A 13,608-nucleotide genomic window follows, 5' to 3' on the forward strand; every position below is an offset into this window, starting at 1 on the left:
CTGTTTCAACTAAAGAAATTTCTTTATCAATTGTGTCTAATTTTGAGGTACAATTTGTAATGAATGTTTGCTACATGCTTTTGCGAGCACACTCACGCCTATTATCGTTGTATTACTTACCAAGGGGCCTATTTATAAAGACTGATTGTTATTTGTTTCATTGCACATTTCCCTTTATCTCCAATTTAAAAATTTCAAAGTGAGTAGGTTTGATGTCAGAGCAAAAATGGTAAACAGTACATTGGTTAAAAAAATTATTGATACAAAGCACTTACAAAAAATGTATGCCAACTTTAGGAAACTTCTCCAGTTTCCTTCCATTTAATTTACCATTTTGTTGTGTATAAAAAATAATGTGAGATAGCAATTAGAACCTTTGTAAAGAGGCCCCAATCTTTCTTTTCATTTTTTTTTCATTTTTTTTTCTTTGTTTTGCTTTCTTGTGTTCCTACATCTTTTTATTCCCTATATATTTTCTTCTTCAGATCTATCACTTCAGTATATGTTCCTCCAGGGCTCTCACCATATTTTGTTTATTACAGAGAATTCCCGTAATGACTCTGCAGTACATTCCGTGAACCATACTATTATGTATCATGGTGAGTCCTTGGGGTCTTATGACTTCCAATCTAACTCACCTTGTAGCTAACAGTATTCATTATACTCATAACATTTCATATAGGTGAAAACTCCAGTCAGGTCATCACTATTCAAAAATATGAAATGTAGTATCATTGTGCTACATTTACTAGAAATGTTTATACAATGACTGCTAGCCTACATGACAGTCTAAACTATTAATAAATTCCAAATGTACAAATATGTTGATTTAGGTAAAAAGAAAGGATTTGATTGAACAAAAGTGACTGATGCTTATACACCCAGTCTTAGTAATAATATAATGGAAAAAGGCAGAATCTAGGGGTTGTAAAATGTGTCAAGATAAAAAAAAATCCATTAATCCACAATCTCTAGTTTAAAACGATTTTATTTAGGGAGTATGTGTTACAGAGGTCTTAGGAAACTATGTTTCTCCTAAACACTCAAGAGGAAAAATAGATATAAATACAAAATATTACTAATCCTGGTTTCCATCATCATGGTGGTCATTAAAATACAGGTAAATAAAAAACACAGTTATTTGTGCCCATATCGATTTTTTCTATACTAAGAGAAACTATAATTGTCTATATATGCTTTATTGTGTTTTGTTTAAAAAAAATAAAAATGTGATACATGGGAAAGAATTACCAGATCAATATTGTTTAGCTAAAGAATCAGTACAATAAAAGCAGCTAACTTTTAGACTGACCTTATCTGATTGAAACTTTGGACTAAACTGATTTACTAGTCTGTAGATTTGGTCCTTTTATATTACCAAGTTAGGGTAAAACTGGGGAAAAGATGACTAACTTCTGGCTGGGTAAAAATGAATACACATTCAAATGCAATACTGTATATACTGTAGTTACATAGCTACATAGTTTAGACTGGTTGAAAAAAACGACATCTGTCCATCCAGTTCAACCCACAGAGAAACAAAAACACACACATTGAAATCCTTAATATACACAATCCTATACCCACAGTTGATCCGGAGGAAGGAAAAAAAAAGAAACAAGCATGATCCAATTTGCTGCAGAGGGGAAAACAATATTTTCTGAACCCCCAAGAGGCAACTGGATATTCCATAAAATAAGCAGACTTTTACATTATTTTTAGTCCTTTTAACCATAATACTATTCCTTAAAGCAAATCACCCTCTTTCTATCTCAAAGGCAGGGATGTATAGGGCTATGACATGCTTGTATTAAAAGAGTAAAAAGAGACTTAAAACAGCTGTGACATGATCATAATTTCTTAAATTAAAGAATAAGCTTCAAACAGCAACATGGTGTTTGAGAGAACATATGACTATATAATGTGGTTATACAAAAATATTCATGTTCATCTTGATTAAACCATTGTCTGTTTTCGCAGACAAGCTGATCTGGGAAACTACATGTAAATAATTGTTACATGAACATGTTATTGTGTTATCTCTAGATATCCCCCAACTCTATTAATGCTGTTAAGTAAACGTTCTAGGTATGTTTTCATAAAAGATGTATTTGCTTTGCTTCTATTTCTAGTTTAATATATGCCTGGCTATTGCTATATGTGTGTCCGTAACCAAAGCTGGCTTTGCACTTGTGATTTGTGGCTTCCATGTTTTCAAGCAAGTTTTTGTCATTGCTTTTAAGACAGCAGGATACTCATTTTTTTTACTACCGAAGTAAATTTTTTTTTGTTTATAAATGAGGATTTTCAAGTACCTTCCACATTATTCATGGCAGATATAAAAGTAGTATGACAACACAACCCTGCACATTAATACAGAAAGCAAACTTCCTGGCCTGGCTGGCTCTTTGATAGCCTTATTTGTTCCTGTGTAAAGAGACACACCGCACAGTGTCTGACGTGTCATAATACTTATGATTTAGCAACATTACTGTTGCTACGTTGTAATTACTTTGGCTCATTCACAACAGATCAAAGGTTGGAAAGGGTTAAAACCTTATGTTATTTCTTGCTGACTGTGTCCCATTTGGGAAATGTACCTTTGTACAAAAAGGACACAAAAATGGACATGAGAGGAAATCTCTCCAGTATGGTTGCGATTCTAATATTGGAAAGTTGGCACTGGAACAAGTGTCTCCGCTGGATTTTCTTTCCTCATCTCTTGCTCTAAATGGAAAATTGTATCAAATACTTACTGTAATTTTCCTTTCCTGATGCCAATACATGGCAGCATACATATGATATAGCCCCGCCCCTATATCCACCCATAGGACCTGTTTAGCTTTATAAAAGTCTGACTGAGAGTTACCTCCCTCATTCTCCATATAAAGCACAAAAATCAGAGGGAGGGTTCGTATGCTGCCATGTATTGTGTCTCAGGAAAGGAAAAGTATTTGATACAATTTTCCATTTTCCTGATGCCAACATGGCAGCATACATATGATAAATAATATGTTTTTGAGAGGGAGGGTTTAATGCTGCAAACTTTATTTAACAATAGACATAGAAGCTTGGATAGTTTTCTTCCCAAACTCCACTGTAGTAACAGTTGCTGGATGCACCCTGTAGTGTTTTAAGAATGTATAATGTGATGAACAGCTAGCCACTTTGCAGACTGTCTTCAGAGAAACTCCTGCCTGTGCCGCCCAAGAAGAAGACATCGCCCTGGTTAAACGAGGTCTAACCACCTCCGTGGGGTCCTTCCTGGCCGCGATATATGTCAGGTAAATAGTTTTTACAATCCAGGCTGAGATAGTTCTGGCTGAGGCCATTTTCCATTTACATTGTTCGGAAGGTATAATAAAATATCTGTCCGAACGTCTGAATATAAAAGTAGCCTGGAGATCAGCATCTGATTCCGCTGGGAATGCTGGAAGCACCCATTCACGGGAGGGATGAAATATCAATGCCATTTTTGGGACAGAGTGATCCAGTGGTCTCAGCATAACCCTGTCTAGAAAGAACATGGAATAAGGGTCGGCTGCCCCCAATTCTTGGAGTTCCGACACCCTTACTCCTGAAGTTATGGCTATTAGGAAAGCCATTTTTAAGGTGATATCCCATAATTCTGTCGGAGCACAAGGACGGTATTTTAGAATGTCCTGCGAATTGGATGCGGTGTAATCTAATTTGCATAGGTGTGAACCAGGCCTTATAGAGCTAAACAGGTCCTGTGGGTGGGTATAGGGGCGGAGCTATATCATATGTATGCGGCCATTTTGGCGTCAGGAAAATATTTTCTCTTACTTTCTATCCCTGTGATAATGGTCACCAAGACAAATAGAGGGGTGAAGCTTCCCAGCAAGGACACAGCAATTAAAACTTAGCAAAGGATTTAACTGTATCCCAAAGTTAAAAAATAATTACATTCATTATAACTCCTTCCTTTCCTTAGCTATCATATTGCTATTTTTTTTAGATATTGTTTTTACCAATAATGTTAAATAGTTTTTTTGTTTCCTTTGAATGTAACACTTTGTATTAGGAACATAAATATAATGCCCCTGTTAACTAAACAAATTATAGAGTAATCTGTTTACTTTTGAGCTACAGTAACTTTAGTCATTTTAAAACTAACACTGGTCAATCCAGAAAAAATATGTTTTTTTTCTTTCCATTTTGTCTCTATATTGTATAGAAAATAACATATTTTTTGAAAGACAATATTGCCAGGAGAAAGACATAGTGGTATTTGTTGGTGCAGAAAAAATAAAACAATATATGTATTACTTTGTTATCTTATGTAACAGCACAATTATCAATGATGCAATAGTCCCATAGCAGAAATGCAAAAGGTACACTGACCCATAAGGCGCTTACAGGTCTGAGAGCTGAAGTGATTAGTTAATGCCTAAATTAAAAAATGATTATAAGAACCTTTCATACCCTTTGCTTTGTTTCTGAAAGAGCATCCAACATTCCTCCTTTAAAACAACATAAACTATTTATTGGTACCTTCCCAGTTAGACTCCATTCACACAAGGGCAACTTTGGATCTGACTTCAAGTCACCCCAAGTCGCCTCAAGTCACGCTACATGAAAAAATCAATGTAAGTGAATGGATCCGTCTTAATGCACACTACTGCGGTTTCTCTGACTTCAGAACAGGATCCTGTACTACTTCAATCTGACTTCTAGGCGACTTGTACCCATAGGATTCAATGGAAGTCGCCTCCAAGTTGGATCTCCATCTATATTGAAGCAACTTTACAGGAAAAGTCGCCTCTCTAATAATCAAAACCGGCATGGGTTCCCCTCCAGGGGCAAACCAGGCCCTTAGGTCTGGTATGGATTTTAAGGGGAACCCCCTATGCTGAAAAAATGTCACGGGGGTCCCCCCAATATCCATACCAGACCCCTATCTGAGCACGCAGCCTGGCCGGTCAGGAAAGGGGGTGGGGATGAGCAAGCACCCCCCCCCCCCCCCGAACCGTACCAGGCCACATGCCCTCAACATGGGGGGTGGGTGCTTTGGGGAAGGGGGAGCCCCCAGATCCCATCCCCCACCCTATGTGAAAGAGTATGGGGTGCATCGTACCCCTACCCATTAACCTGAGGGAAAAAAAGTGTCAATAAAAAAACACACTACACAGGTTTTTAAAGTCATTTATTAGGCAGCTCTGGGGGTCTTCTTCTGACTTCGGGGGGTCTCTCCCCACTTCTCTTCTCTTGGTGTCCGGTTCTTCTCCCAGTGTCCGGCCTCTTCTCCTGCTCTCCGGTTCTTCTACTGGCTCCTCCGCTATTTTCTGCCGCTCTTTTGCTAGCGCTGGCCCAGCTTTCTCCTTCGTCGTCGCCCTCTTCTTTTTTTTTTTCCCCTTTTGGGATAAATTTTTTTTTTTACATGAATAAAAACTGTTCACGATAAGCACCCCTTTCAAATGACTTCTCACATCCCTGTAACTGCAAGAGAGCTTGTTCCTTTCAAAAATAACAGGCTTACTGGGTGGATCACCAGATGAAAATAAAAGAAAGGAAGCCTAAATATAAAATGAATACAGCCATCAAATCTAAGAATTGGTAAGCCGCGATATGATAAATGTTTGCTTTTCGGTTTAATACTGTGACATGTGCTAATAGGAAACAGAGGTATAAACCACACACGTGCTTTTACACAACATCACCTAGACTGTATTAGGAATAGCATACAGACCTCTGTCTGTGTGTCTGTCTGTCCATCCTAATAAGCATGTATAGCGATCCTTATAACAATTTAAATCTTACCCAAGACTCAACTGAATTCCAGTGTGGCAAGCACTAAAGCAGCAATCTATTCTAATATAAATATATTACCGGATGCATTTATTTTATACTATTGATTAACATTCTAATATTGCTACCTTGCTCAGAAATTGAAGTTCTAATGTTTTTTTATTTGATTTGATTAATGTAGCAAAAGAAGAACAAACACCTTGCCACCATAAAGGCGGCAGACAATGAGAGGATCAGTAATGGTGTTCACACATCTTGTAAAAGGGGGGTGGCTGTTTTCTATAGCATTGTGGAGGGTATAAATTCTAATGCACTTGTATAGCATTGTGGAGGGTATAAATTGCTGCTTTAGAGAGATCATACAATTGTTTTATCGGTTAATTTACATAAGGGATGACACATCTTTACAGATACATCAAATATGATTGTGTGCGGGGGGACCCTTAAAGTTTTGTAGTAAAGGTTACAACTTTGGTATATTAATTTTCCAGCTCGAGGGGTACCAGAGCGAATACCAACATTCTTACTGCCTATGGGGACATCAAGCACCAAACTGGTTCTGCGTGATGAAGATCTACTTCTGGAATGCATTGCTTCTGGCGTGTAAGTACTGTAAACTTTTTAGTAAGGAATTGGAATTTTTTATAAAACTGTCACAAAAAAAGTATATTGGGATTTTCTAGTAAAATTACGAACTTGAACATTTTCAGTAAACAAAAAGAAAGTAAATACCATTTCCATGTTATGAATATCTTAGTAGTTACCTAATCTTATGTTCTTAGATACAAACACAGGTGATAATTCAAAATTAGAATCTAATAATATCTTTGTACCATCTCCATGCTATCAGTGATTTTATCAAAAGTACATCAACATATATTAGCAGCAGCAACATATTGGGGGACCATCCTAGTGCCCTCAGCTGTCAGCTACCTTCAGATATCTAAAAAGGTTGCCACATGGTGGATGATACAAAACTAAAGGTGGAGTCCTATGATATAATACCACTTTTTATAGTCATACTTACTATATAGGCAGTTGAGACACTGAGAAGATATCTGTACTAAGTTAACATTCTGGGTATTATAAAGGAGCTTAGCTCATACCAAGTGTAGTCTTTGCTGGACTCCCATCTGCTTAAAATGGAAATTTACTTTCTATAAACAGAAACAGGGCTGCATCGTATGTTCATTGCAGTGTAGGTTTTTCCATGGAGCAAAGGGAAACATATCACTGAGGTTGATGATATCTGGGTCAAAATCAGTAGACAACGTCAGAATAGTTGGAAATTTTGATACTGAAATCTAAAAGAAAACCACTTACACTGATATGTTTCTATTTTTTTTTTTTATTCCCTCCATGCACAGAAAAGTATATTGATCATAATATACTGATCAGCGCTCCCAACTAGAGATTGGCTGAACACCCCCCTGTTCAGTTCACAGCAGAATTCCCGTACAGGAAAAACATAAAGAAAAGAAAAACGGCATAGGTCCCCCCCCAGTCCATACCAGACCCTTCGGGATTGGTATTCATTTTAAGGTGAACGCCCAAATAAAAAAAACAAAAAAAAAATATGTGGTGTCCCCCCTAATGATGCTTAACAACTTCAATACAAGGAATTTATACACCCTTCCTTCCCAGACCAATTTTTAGCTTTCAGCGCTCTCACACTTTGAATGCCAATTACTCAGTCATGCAACACTGTACCCAAACAAAATCTTTATCATTTTTTTCATACAAATAGAGCTTTCTTTTGGTGGTATTTAATCACCACTGGGTTTTTTATTTTTTGGTACATAAGTAAAAAAATAGCAAAAATTTTGAAAAAAAAAAACACTTTTTTTAGTTTCTATGATAAAATTTTGCAAATAAGTCATTTTTGTTCATAAATTTGGGCCAAAATGTATACGGCTACATCTCTTTGGTAAAAATAAACCAAATTAGTGGATATTATTTAGTCTCTTTGAAAGTTATACACAAGCTATGGTGCAAATCATTGAAAATTGATCACAAGTTATTTCTCATACACAGCATATGCATATTTCCAATTACACCCCAAAATACATTCTGCAATTCTTCCCGAGTATGGCGATACCACATGTGTGGGACTTTTACACAGGCTGGCCACACAGAGAGGTCCAACATGCAGGGAGCACTGTAAGGGGTTCTAGGAGCATAAATTACACCTCTAATTTCCTAACGATCTATTACATTTGTGAAGGTCCTGGAGAACCAGGACAGTAGAATTACCCACAAAATGACCCCATTTTGGAAAGCAGACACCCCAACGTATATTCTATGAGGCATAATGAGTCTTTTGAACGGTTAATTTTTTTCCACAAGTCTTCGGAAAACGTGGAAAGAAAATGAAAACATTTATTTATTTATTTTACACAAAGTGGTCAATTTATAAGATATTTCTAACTCAAAGCATGTACATAGCAAAAATTACACCCCAAAATACATTCTGCTACTCATCCTGAGTATGAGGATACCACATGTGTGTGACTTTTACACAGCGTGTCCACATACAGAGGCCCAACATGCAGGGAACACCATCAGGTGTTCTAGGAGCATAAATGACACCTCTAATTTCCTAACGACCTATTACATTTGTGAAGGCCCTGGAGCACCAGGACAATGGAATTACCCACGAAATGACCCCATTTTGGAAAACAAACACCCCAAAGTATATTCTATGAAGCATTATGAGTCTTTTGAGTGGTTAATTTTTTTACACACGTCTTCAGAAAACGTGGGAAGAAAATTTAATATATATATTTTTTTTTACACAAAGTTGTCCATTTATAAGATATTTCTAACACATAGCATGTATATAGCAAAAATTACACCCCAAAACACATTCTGCTACTCCTTCTGAGTATTGCGATACCACATGTGTGAGACTTTTACACAGCCTGGCCATATACAGAGGTCCAACATGGAAGTGGTACCTTCAGGCGTTCTAGGAGCATAAATGACACATCTCATTTCGTTCCTACCTATCACACTTTTGAAGGTCCTGGAGCACCAGGAAAATGGAATTACCCACAAAATGACCCCATTTTGGAAAGCAAACACCCCAATGTGTATTCTATGAGGCATGGGCTGCAAATAGGTACTCAGGCACTCTGACGGGTTGGTGACAGGTACTCTGTTACTCCAACGGGCTGGGGTAAGGTACTCCGTTACTCCGACGGGCTGGTGACAGGTACTCGGGTACTCCAAAGGGCTGGTGACTAGGGATGAGCCGAACACCCCCCGGTTCGGTTCGCACCAGAACTTTCGAACGGACCCCAAAATCGTACGAACTTTAGAACCCCATTGACTCGAACGTTTGAAATTAAAAGTGCTAATTTTAACGGCTAATATGCAAGATACTGTCCTAAAAAGGTTTTGGGGACCTGGCTCCTGCCCCAGGGGACATGGGTAAATGCCTAAAATGTTTTTAAAAATGGCCGTTTTGGCGGGAGCACTGATTTTAATGAAGATTAAAGTGAAAAAAAGTGAAATATTCCTTTAAATATGGTGCCTGGGGGGTGTCTGTAGTATGCCTGTGAAGTGCCACGTGTTTCCCGTGTTTAGAACAGTCCCTGCACAAAATGACATTAAACGGAAATAACATCATTTAAAACTGCTTGCGGTTTTAATGTTATATCTGGTTCCTGCAATATGGTTGAAAATCATTGAGAAAAATGGCATGGGTAGCCCTCCCTGCCCATTACCAGCCCCTTTGGGTCTTGTACGCATATTAAGGGGAACCCAGTACCCATATTAAAAAAAGGAAATGCGTGTGGCCCCCAGGCCCTATATACTCAGAACAGCAGTATACAGGCGGTGCACACAAGACAGGGACTGTGTAGGTTTGTTGTGTTAAGTTGAATCTGTTTGTAATTTTCAACTGGTACATTTTTAAAGTGTAGCTCCAGTCAAAAAAACTATTTTTAAGCTTTTTGGAAAACATAGGAAAGGGTTATCACCCCTGTATAATTTGTTTTGTCGTACATCTTTTTTCATCTCACTTGCTGTTGTCTCCTTCCGTTTGCAATTCGGAGATGTTTGTAAGTTGGATGTTTGAAAGTAGGGGCCTGCCCTATATGCTCTGCAGAAATGGCGGAACAAGGTGTTGGTTTTGCCACAACATTGTAAGCCCTCAAAGTGACTCTTGGTGGGCGCTGGAGCGCCCTGCTGTGAACGATTATATCAAGAATTGTAATTACATGCCATTGTTGAACAGTGGTAGAAAAATTGACCTTTGGTGGTTGTGGTGCTGGTGCCACAACACTATAAGTCCTCACAGTTACTCTGGGTGGGCACAGGAATGGGCCCTCCTGTGAAATATTATATCAAGAATTGTAATTACATGTCCCTGTTAAACAGGGGCAGAAAGATTGGGCCTTAGGCACTGGTGCTGGTGCCACCACACTGCAACCTCTCCCATATACTCTACTTTTATTGCAGGAATTAGCCCTGCTGCAAAGCATTGCATCAAAAATTGTAATTAAACGCCCCTGTTAAACAGGGGCAGAAAAATTGGGCCTTAGGCACTGGTGCTTGTGCCACCACACTGCAACCTCTCCCATATACTCTACTTTTATTGCAGGAATTAGCCCTGCTGCAAAGCATTGCATCAAAAATTGTACTTAAACGCCCCTGTTAAACAGGGGCAGAAAAATTGCGCTTTAGGCACTGGTGCTACGACACTGCAACCTCTCCCATATACTCTTGTTTTATTGCAGGAATTAGCCCTGCTGCAAAGCATTGCATCAAAAATTGTAATTAAACGCCCCTGTTAAACAGGGGCAGAAAAATTGGGCCTTAGGCACTGGTGCTGGGGCCACCACACTGCAACCTCTCCCATATACTCTTGTTTTATTGCAGGAATTAGCCCTGCTGCAAAGCATTGCATCAAAAATTGTAATTAAACACCCCTGTTAAACAGGGGCAGAAAAATTGGGCCTTAGGCACTGGTGCTGGTGCCACGACACTGCAACCTCTCCCATATACTCTTGTTTTATTGCAGGAATTAGCCCTGCTTCAAAGCATTGCATCAAAAATTGTAATTAAACGCTCTTGTTAAACGGGCAGAAAAATTGGGCTGATGGCATCACCCAGAACCAGAAATGTTCTTCCAACATATCAGCGGAGGAGGAAGAGGATAGACAATCAACATAACAGGACAGTCACTCAGCATCAGCATAGGCAGTCTTGAAGGGATGTGATATTTCAAAAAAAATTATTCGGTTACATCAGCTTCAGGTGCTTGGTAGCTGTGGGTTATCCAAGACTGAATCATCTTGATGAAGGTCAGTCGATCAACTGATTCGGTGGACAGGCGCACCCTGTGATCGGTAACAAAACCACCAGCAGCACTGAAGGTGCGTTCCGAAAGAACGCTGGATGCAGGACAGCCCAGTAGCTCAATTGCATACTGTGCAAGCTCTGGCCAGTGATCCATCCTCAAGACCCAGTAAGCCAGAGGATTTTTGGTGGGAAAGGTGTCCAAGTCTGACCTTGCCCCTAGGTATTCCTGCACCATGTAAATCAGACGCTGGCGATGGTTGCTGGAACCGATCATACCTTGGGGCTGTGGACTAAAAAATTGTCTGAAAGCATCAGTCAGACGGCCACCTTCTCCACCACTCCTTCTGACCGATGCCTCAGCAACACGTTGTCCAGGACCAGGAGTTTGTAACCTCCCAGTCTCTGGGAAAGCATTGCACAGACCTTTCTGCAAGGCCTCCCGGAGATGTCTCATCCTCTGCTCCCTCTGCGATGGCAAGATAAGGTCAGCAACCTTACCCTTGTACCGTGGATCAAGGAGAGTGGCCAGCCAGTAATGGTCCCTCTCCTTGATCTGAAGAATACGAGGATCCTTCCGCAGGCTTTGCAGGATCAGGGAGGCCATGCAGCGTAGGTTAGCTGAGGCATTCGGTCCGGAGTCCTCTGGGTCACTAAGGACAACATGATCCGCAGCTACCTCCTCCCAGCCACGTACAAGTCCACGGGTTTCTTGGGACTGTAAATCATCCCTACAAGACTGCTGCTGCTGCTGATGCTGAGTGCCAGCCTCCACCTCCATGCTGACACAATCATCCTCCTCATCCTCTTCCTCCTCCTCATCCTCTTCCTGTGTGATGGGTGGCACAGCAGGAACACTGTCTGGATAAAGGGGGCCTTGAGAGACAAGGAAGTCCTCCTCTTCCTGCCTCTGTTCTGCCTCAAGTGCCCTGTCCATTATTCCACGCAGCATATGCTCCAAGAGGTGGACAAGAGGTACAGTGTCACTGATGCATGCAATGTCACTGCTCACCATCCTTGTGGCCTCCTCAAACGGTGACAGGACAGTGCATGCATCCCTGATCATGCCCCACTGGCGTGGTGAGAAAAAACCGAGCTCCCCTGACCCTGTCCTGGTGCCGTAGTCGCACAGGTACTCATTGATGGCCCTCTGCTGCGTGTGCAGCCGCTGCAGCATGGCCAACGTTGAGTTTCACCCGGTGGGCATGTCACATATAATGCGGTTCTTGGGCAGGTTCAACTCCTTTTGGAGCTCAGCCAGCCGAGCACAGGCATTAAATGATCGGCGGAAATGCACACAGACTTTCCTGGCCTGCTTCAGGACATCCTGTAAGCCCGGGTACCTGCCCAAGAACCGCTGCACCACCAGGTTAAGGACGTGAGCTACACAGGGCACATGGGTCAGTTGTCCCTGTCGGAGGGCGGAGAGGAGGTTGGTGCCATTGTCGCAAACCACCATTTCTGGCTTAAGCTGGTGTGGCGTCAACCACCTCTCGGCCTGCCCCTGCAGAGCTGACAAAACAGTGTGGCTCCTGTCCCCCAAACAAACCAGTGCAAGCACGGCATGGCATCGTTTTGCCTGCATACTTGCGTAGCCCCTGGAACGCCTACGGAGCACCGCTGTTTCTGAGGACAGAGCACTGGAAGAGGCCATGGAGGAAGAAGAAGAGGAGGGGGTGGAGGAGAGAGGTGTGTCACAACCAATACTAGCATTTTGGAGGCGTGGTGGCGGAACAACCTCCAACACTACTGCACCTTGTCCTGCATCCTTCCCAGCTGCCAGAAGAGTGACCCAATGGGCCGTGAAAGACAGGTAACGTCCCTGTCCATGCCTGCTGGACCATGAATCAGCGGTCATATGCACCTTACCGCTGACCGCCCTGTCCAGCGAGGCAAGGACATTGCCTTCCACATGCCAGTAGAGAGCCGGAATCGCCTTCCGTGAGAAAAAGTGGCGTTTGGGGACCTGCCACTGAGGAACCGCACATTGTACAAAGTCACGGAAGGGGGCCGAGTCTACCAACTGAAAAGGCAGCAGTTGAAGTGCTAGCAATTTAGCCAAGCTAGCATTCAACCGCTGGGCATGTGGATGGCTGGGAGTGAACTTCTTTCGCCGGTCCAGCAGCTGGGGCAGGGACATTTGCCTGCTATAAACGGACGTGGGTGTACTGCTAGCAGAGTGCCCGGAAGCACTTGGCTGTGACACACCTCTCAGAGCAGGTTTCAGAGAGGACTGAAGGTCTAGTGGGGTTGGAGATGCCAGCTGATGAGGAGCAAGGAGAGGTCCGCTTTGTTCTTTGGTGTGGGTCTTTGAGGTACGCTTGCCAACAAGCTGCATGGCAGGTCAACATATGTCTGGTCAAGCATGTGGTGCCCAAGCGGCTGATGTTTTGGCCACGCGAGATACGTTTGAGACATATGTTGCAAATAGCAGCGGTGCGATCTGATGCACTTGTCTCAAAAAAGGCCCACACCAAAGAACTTTTAGAATAACGCGCAGAGGCAGCGCCCTGCACAGGCGGAGCTCTGCGGTGT

At 41.6% G+C, this 13,608-nt stretch overlaps 1 protein-coding gene across 19 annotated transcripts in view; it reads left to right on the plus strand.

Annotated features, from left to right (window-relative positions):
* NFASC (neurofascin) overlaps window positions 1-13,608 on the plus strand; it is a 259,426-nt gene that overhangs the window by 125,444 nt on the left and 120,374 nt on the right. For 15 of the 19 annotated variants that reach the window (XR_013274473.1, XM_077481264.1, XM_077481260.1 and 12 more), the window contains 2 exons: window positions 543-599; window positions 6,261-6,372. Coding sequence is in view for 18 of the 19 variants with exons in the window: in XM_077481264.1 (XP_077337390.1) it covers window positions 543-599; window positions 6,261-6,372 (169 nt within the window). In the remaining variant the exon portion in view is untranslated. The remainder of the gene's footprint in view (window positions 1-542; window positions 600-6,260; window positions 6,373-13,608) is intronic. The other 4 variants (XM_077481263.1, XM_077481277.1, XM_077481278.1 and 1 more) reach the window with 1 other exon arrangement.

This window comes from Lithobates pipiens, unplaced genomic scaffold, assembly GCF_037356315.1.
Source record: "Lithobates pipiens isolate NorthernLeopardFrog02 unplaced genomic scaffold, aLitPip1_a1.2 Scaffold_16, whole genome shotgun sequence".
Classification (NCBI taxonomy): Eukaryota; Metazoa; Chordata; class Amphibia; order Anura; family Ranidae; genus Lithobates; species Lithobates pipiens.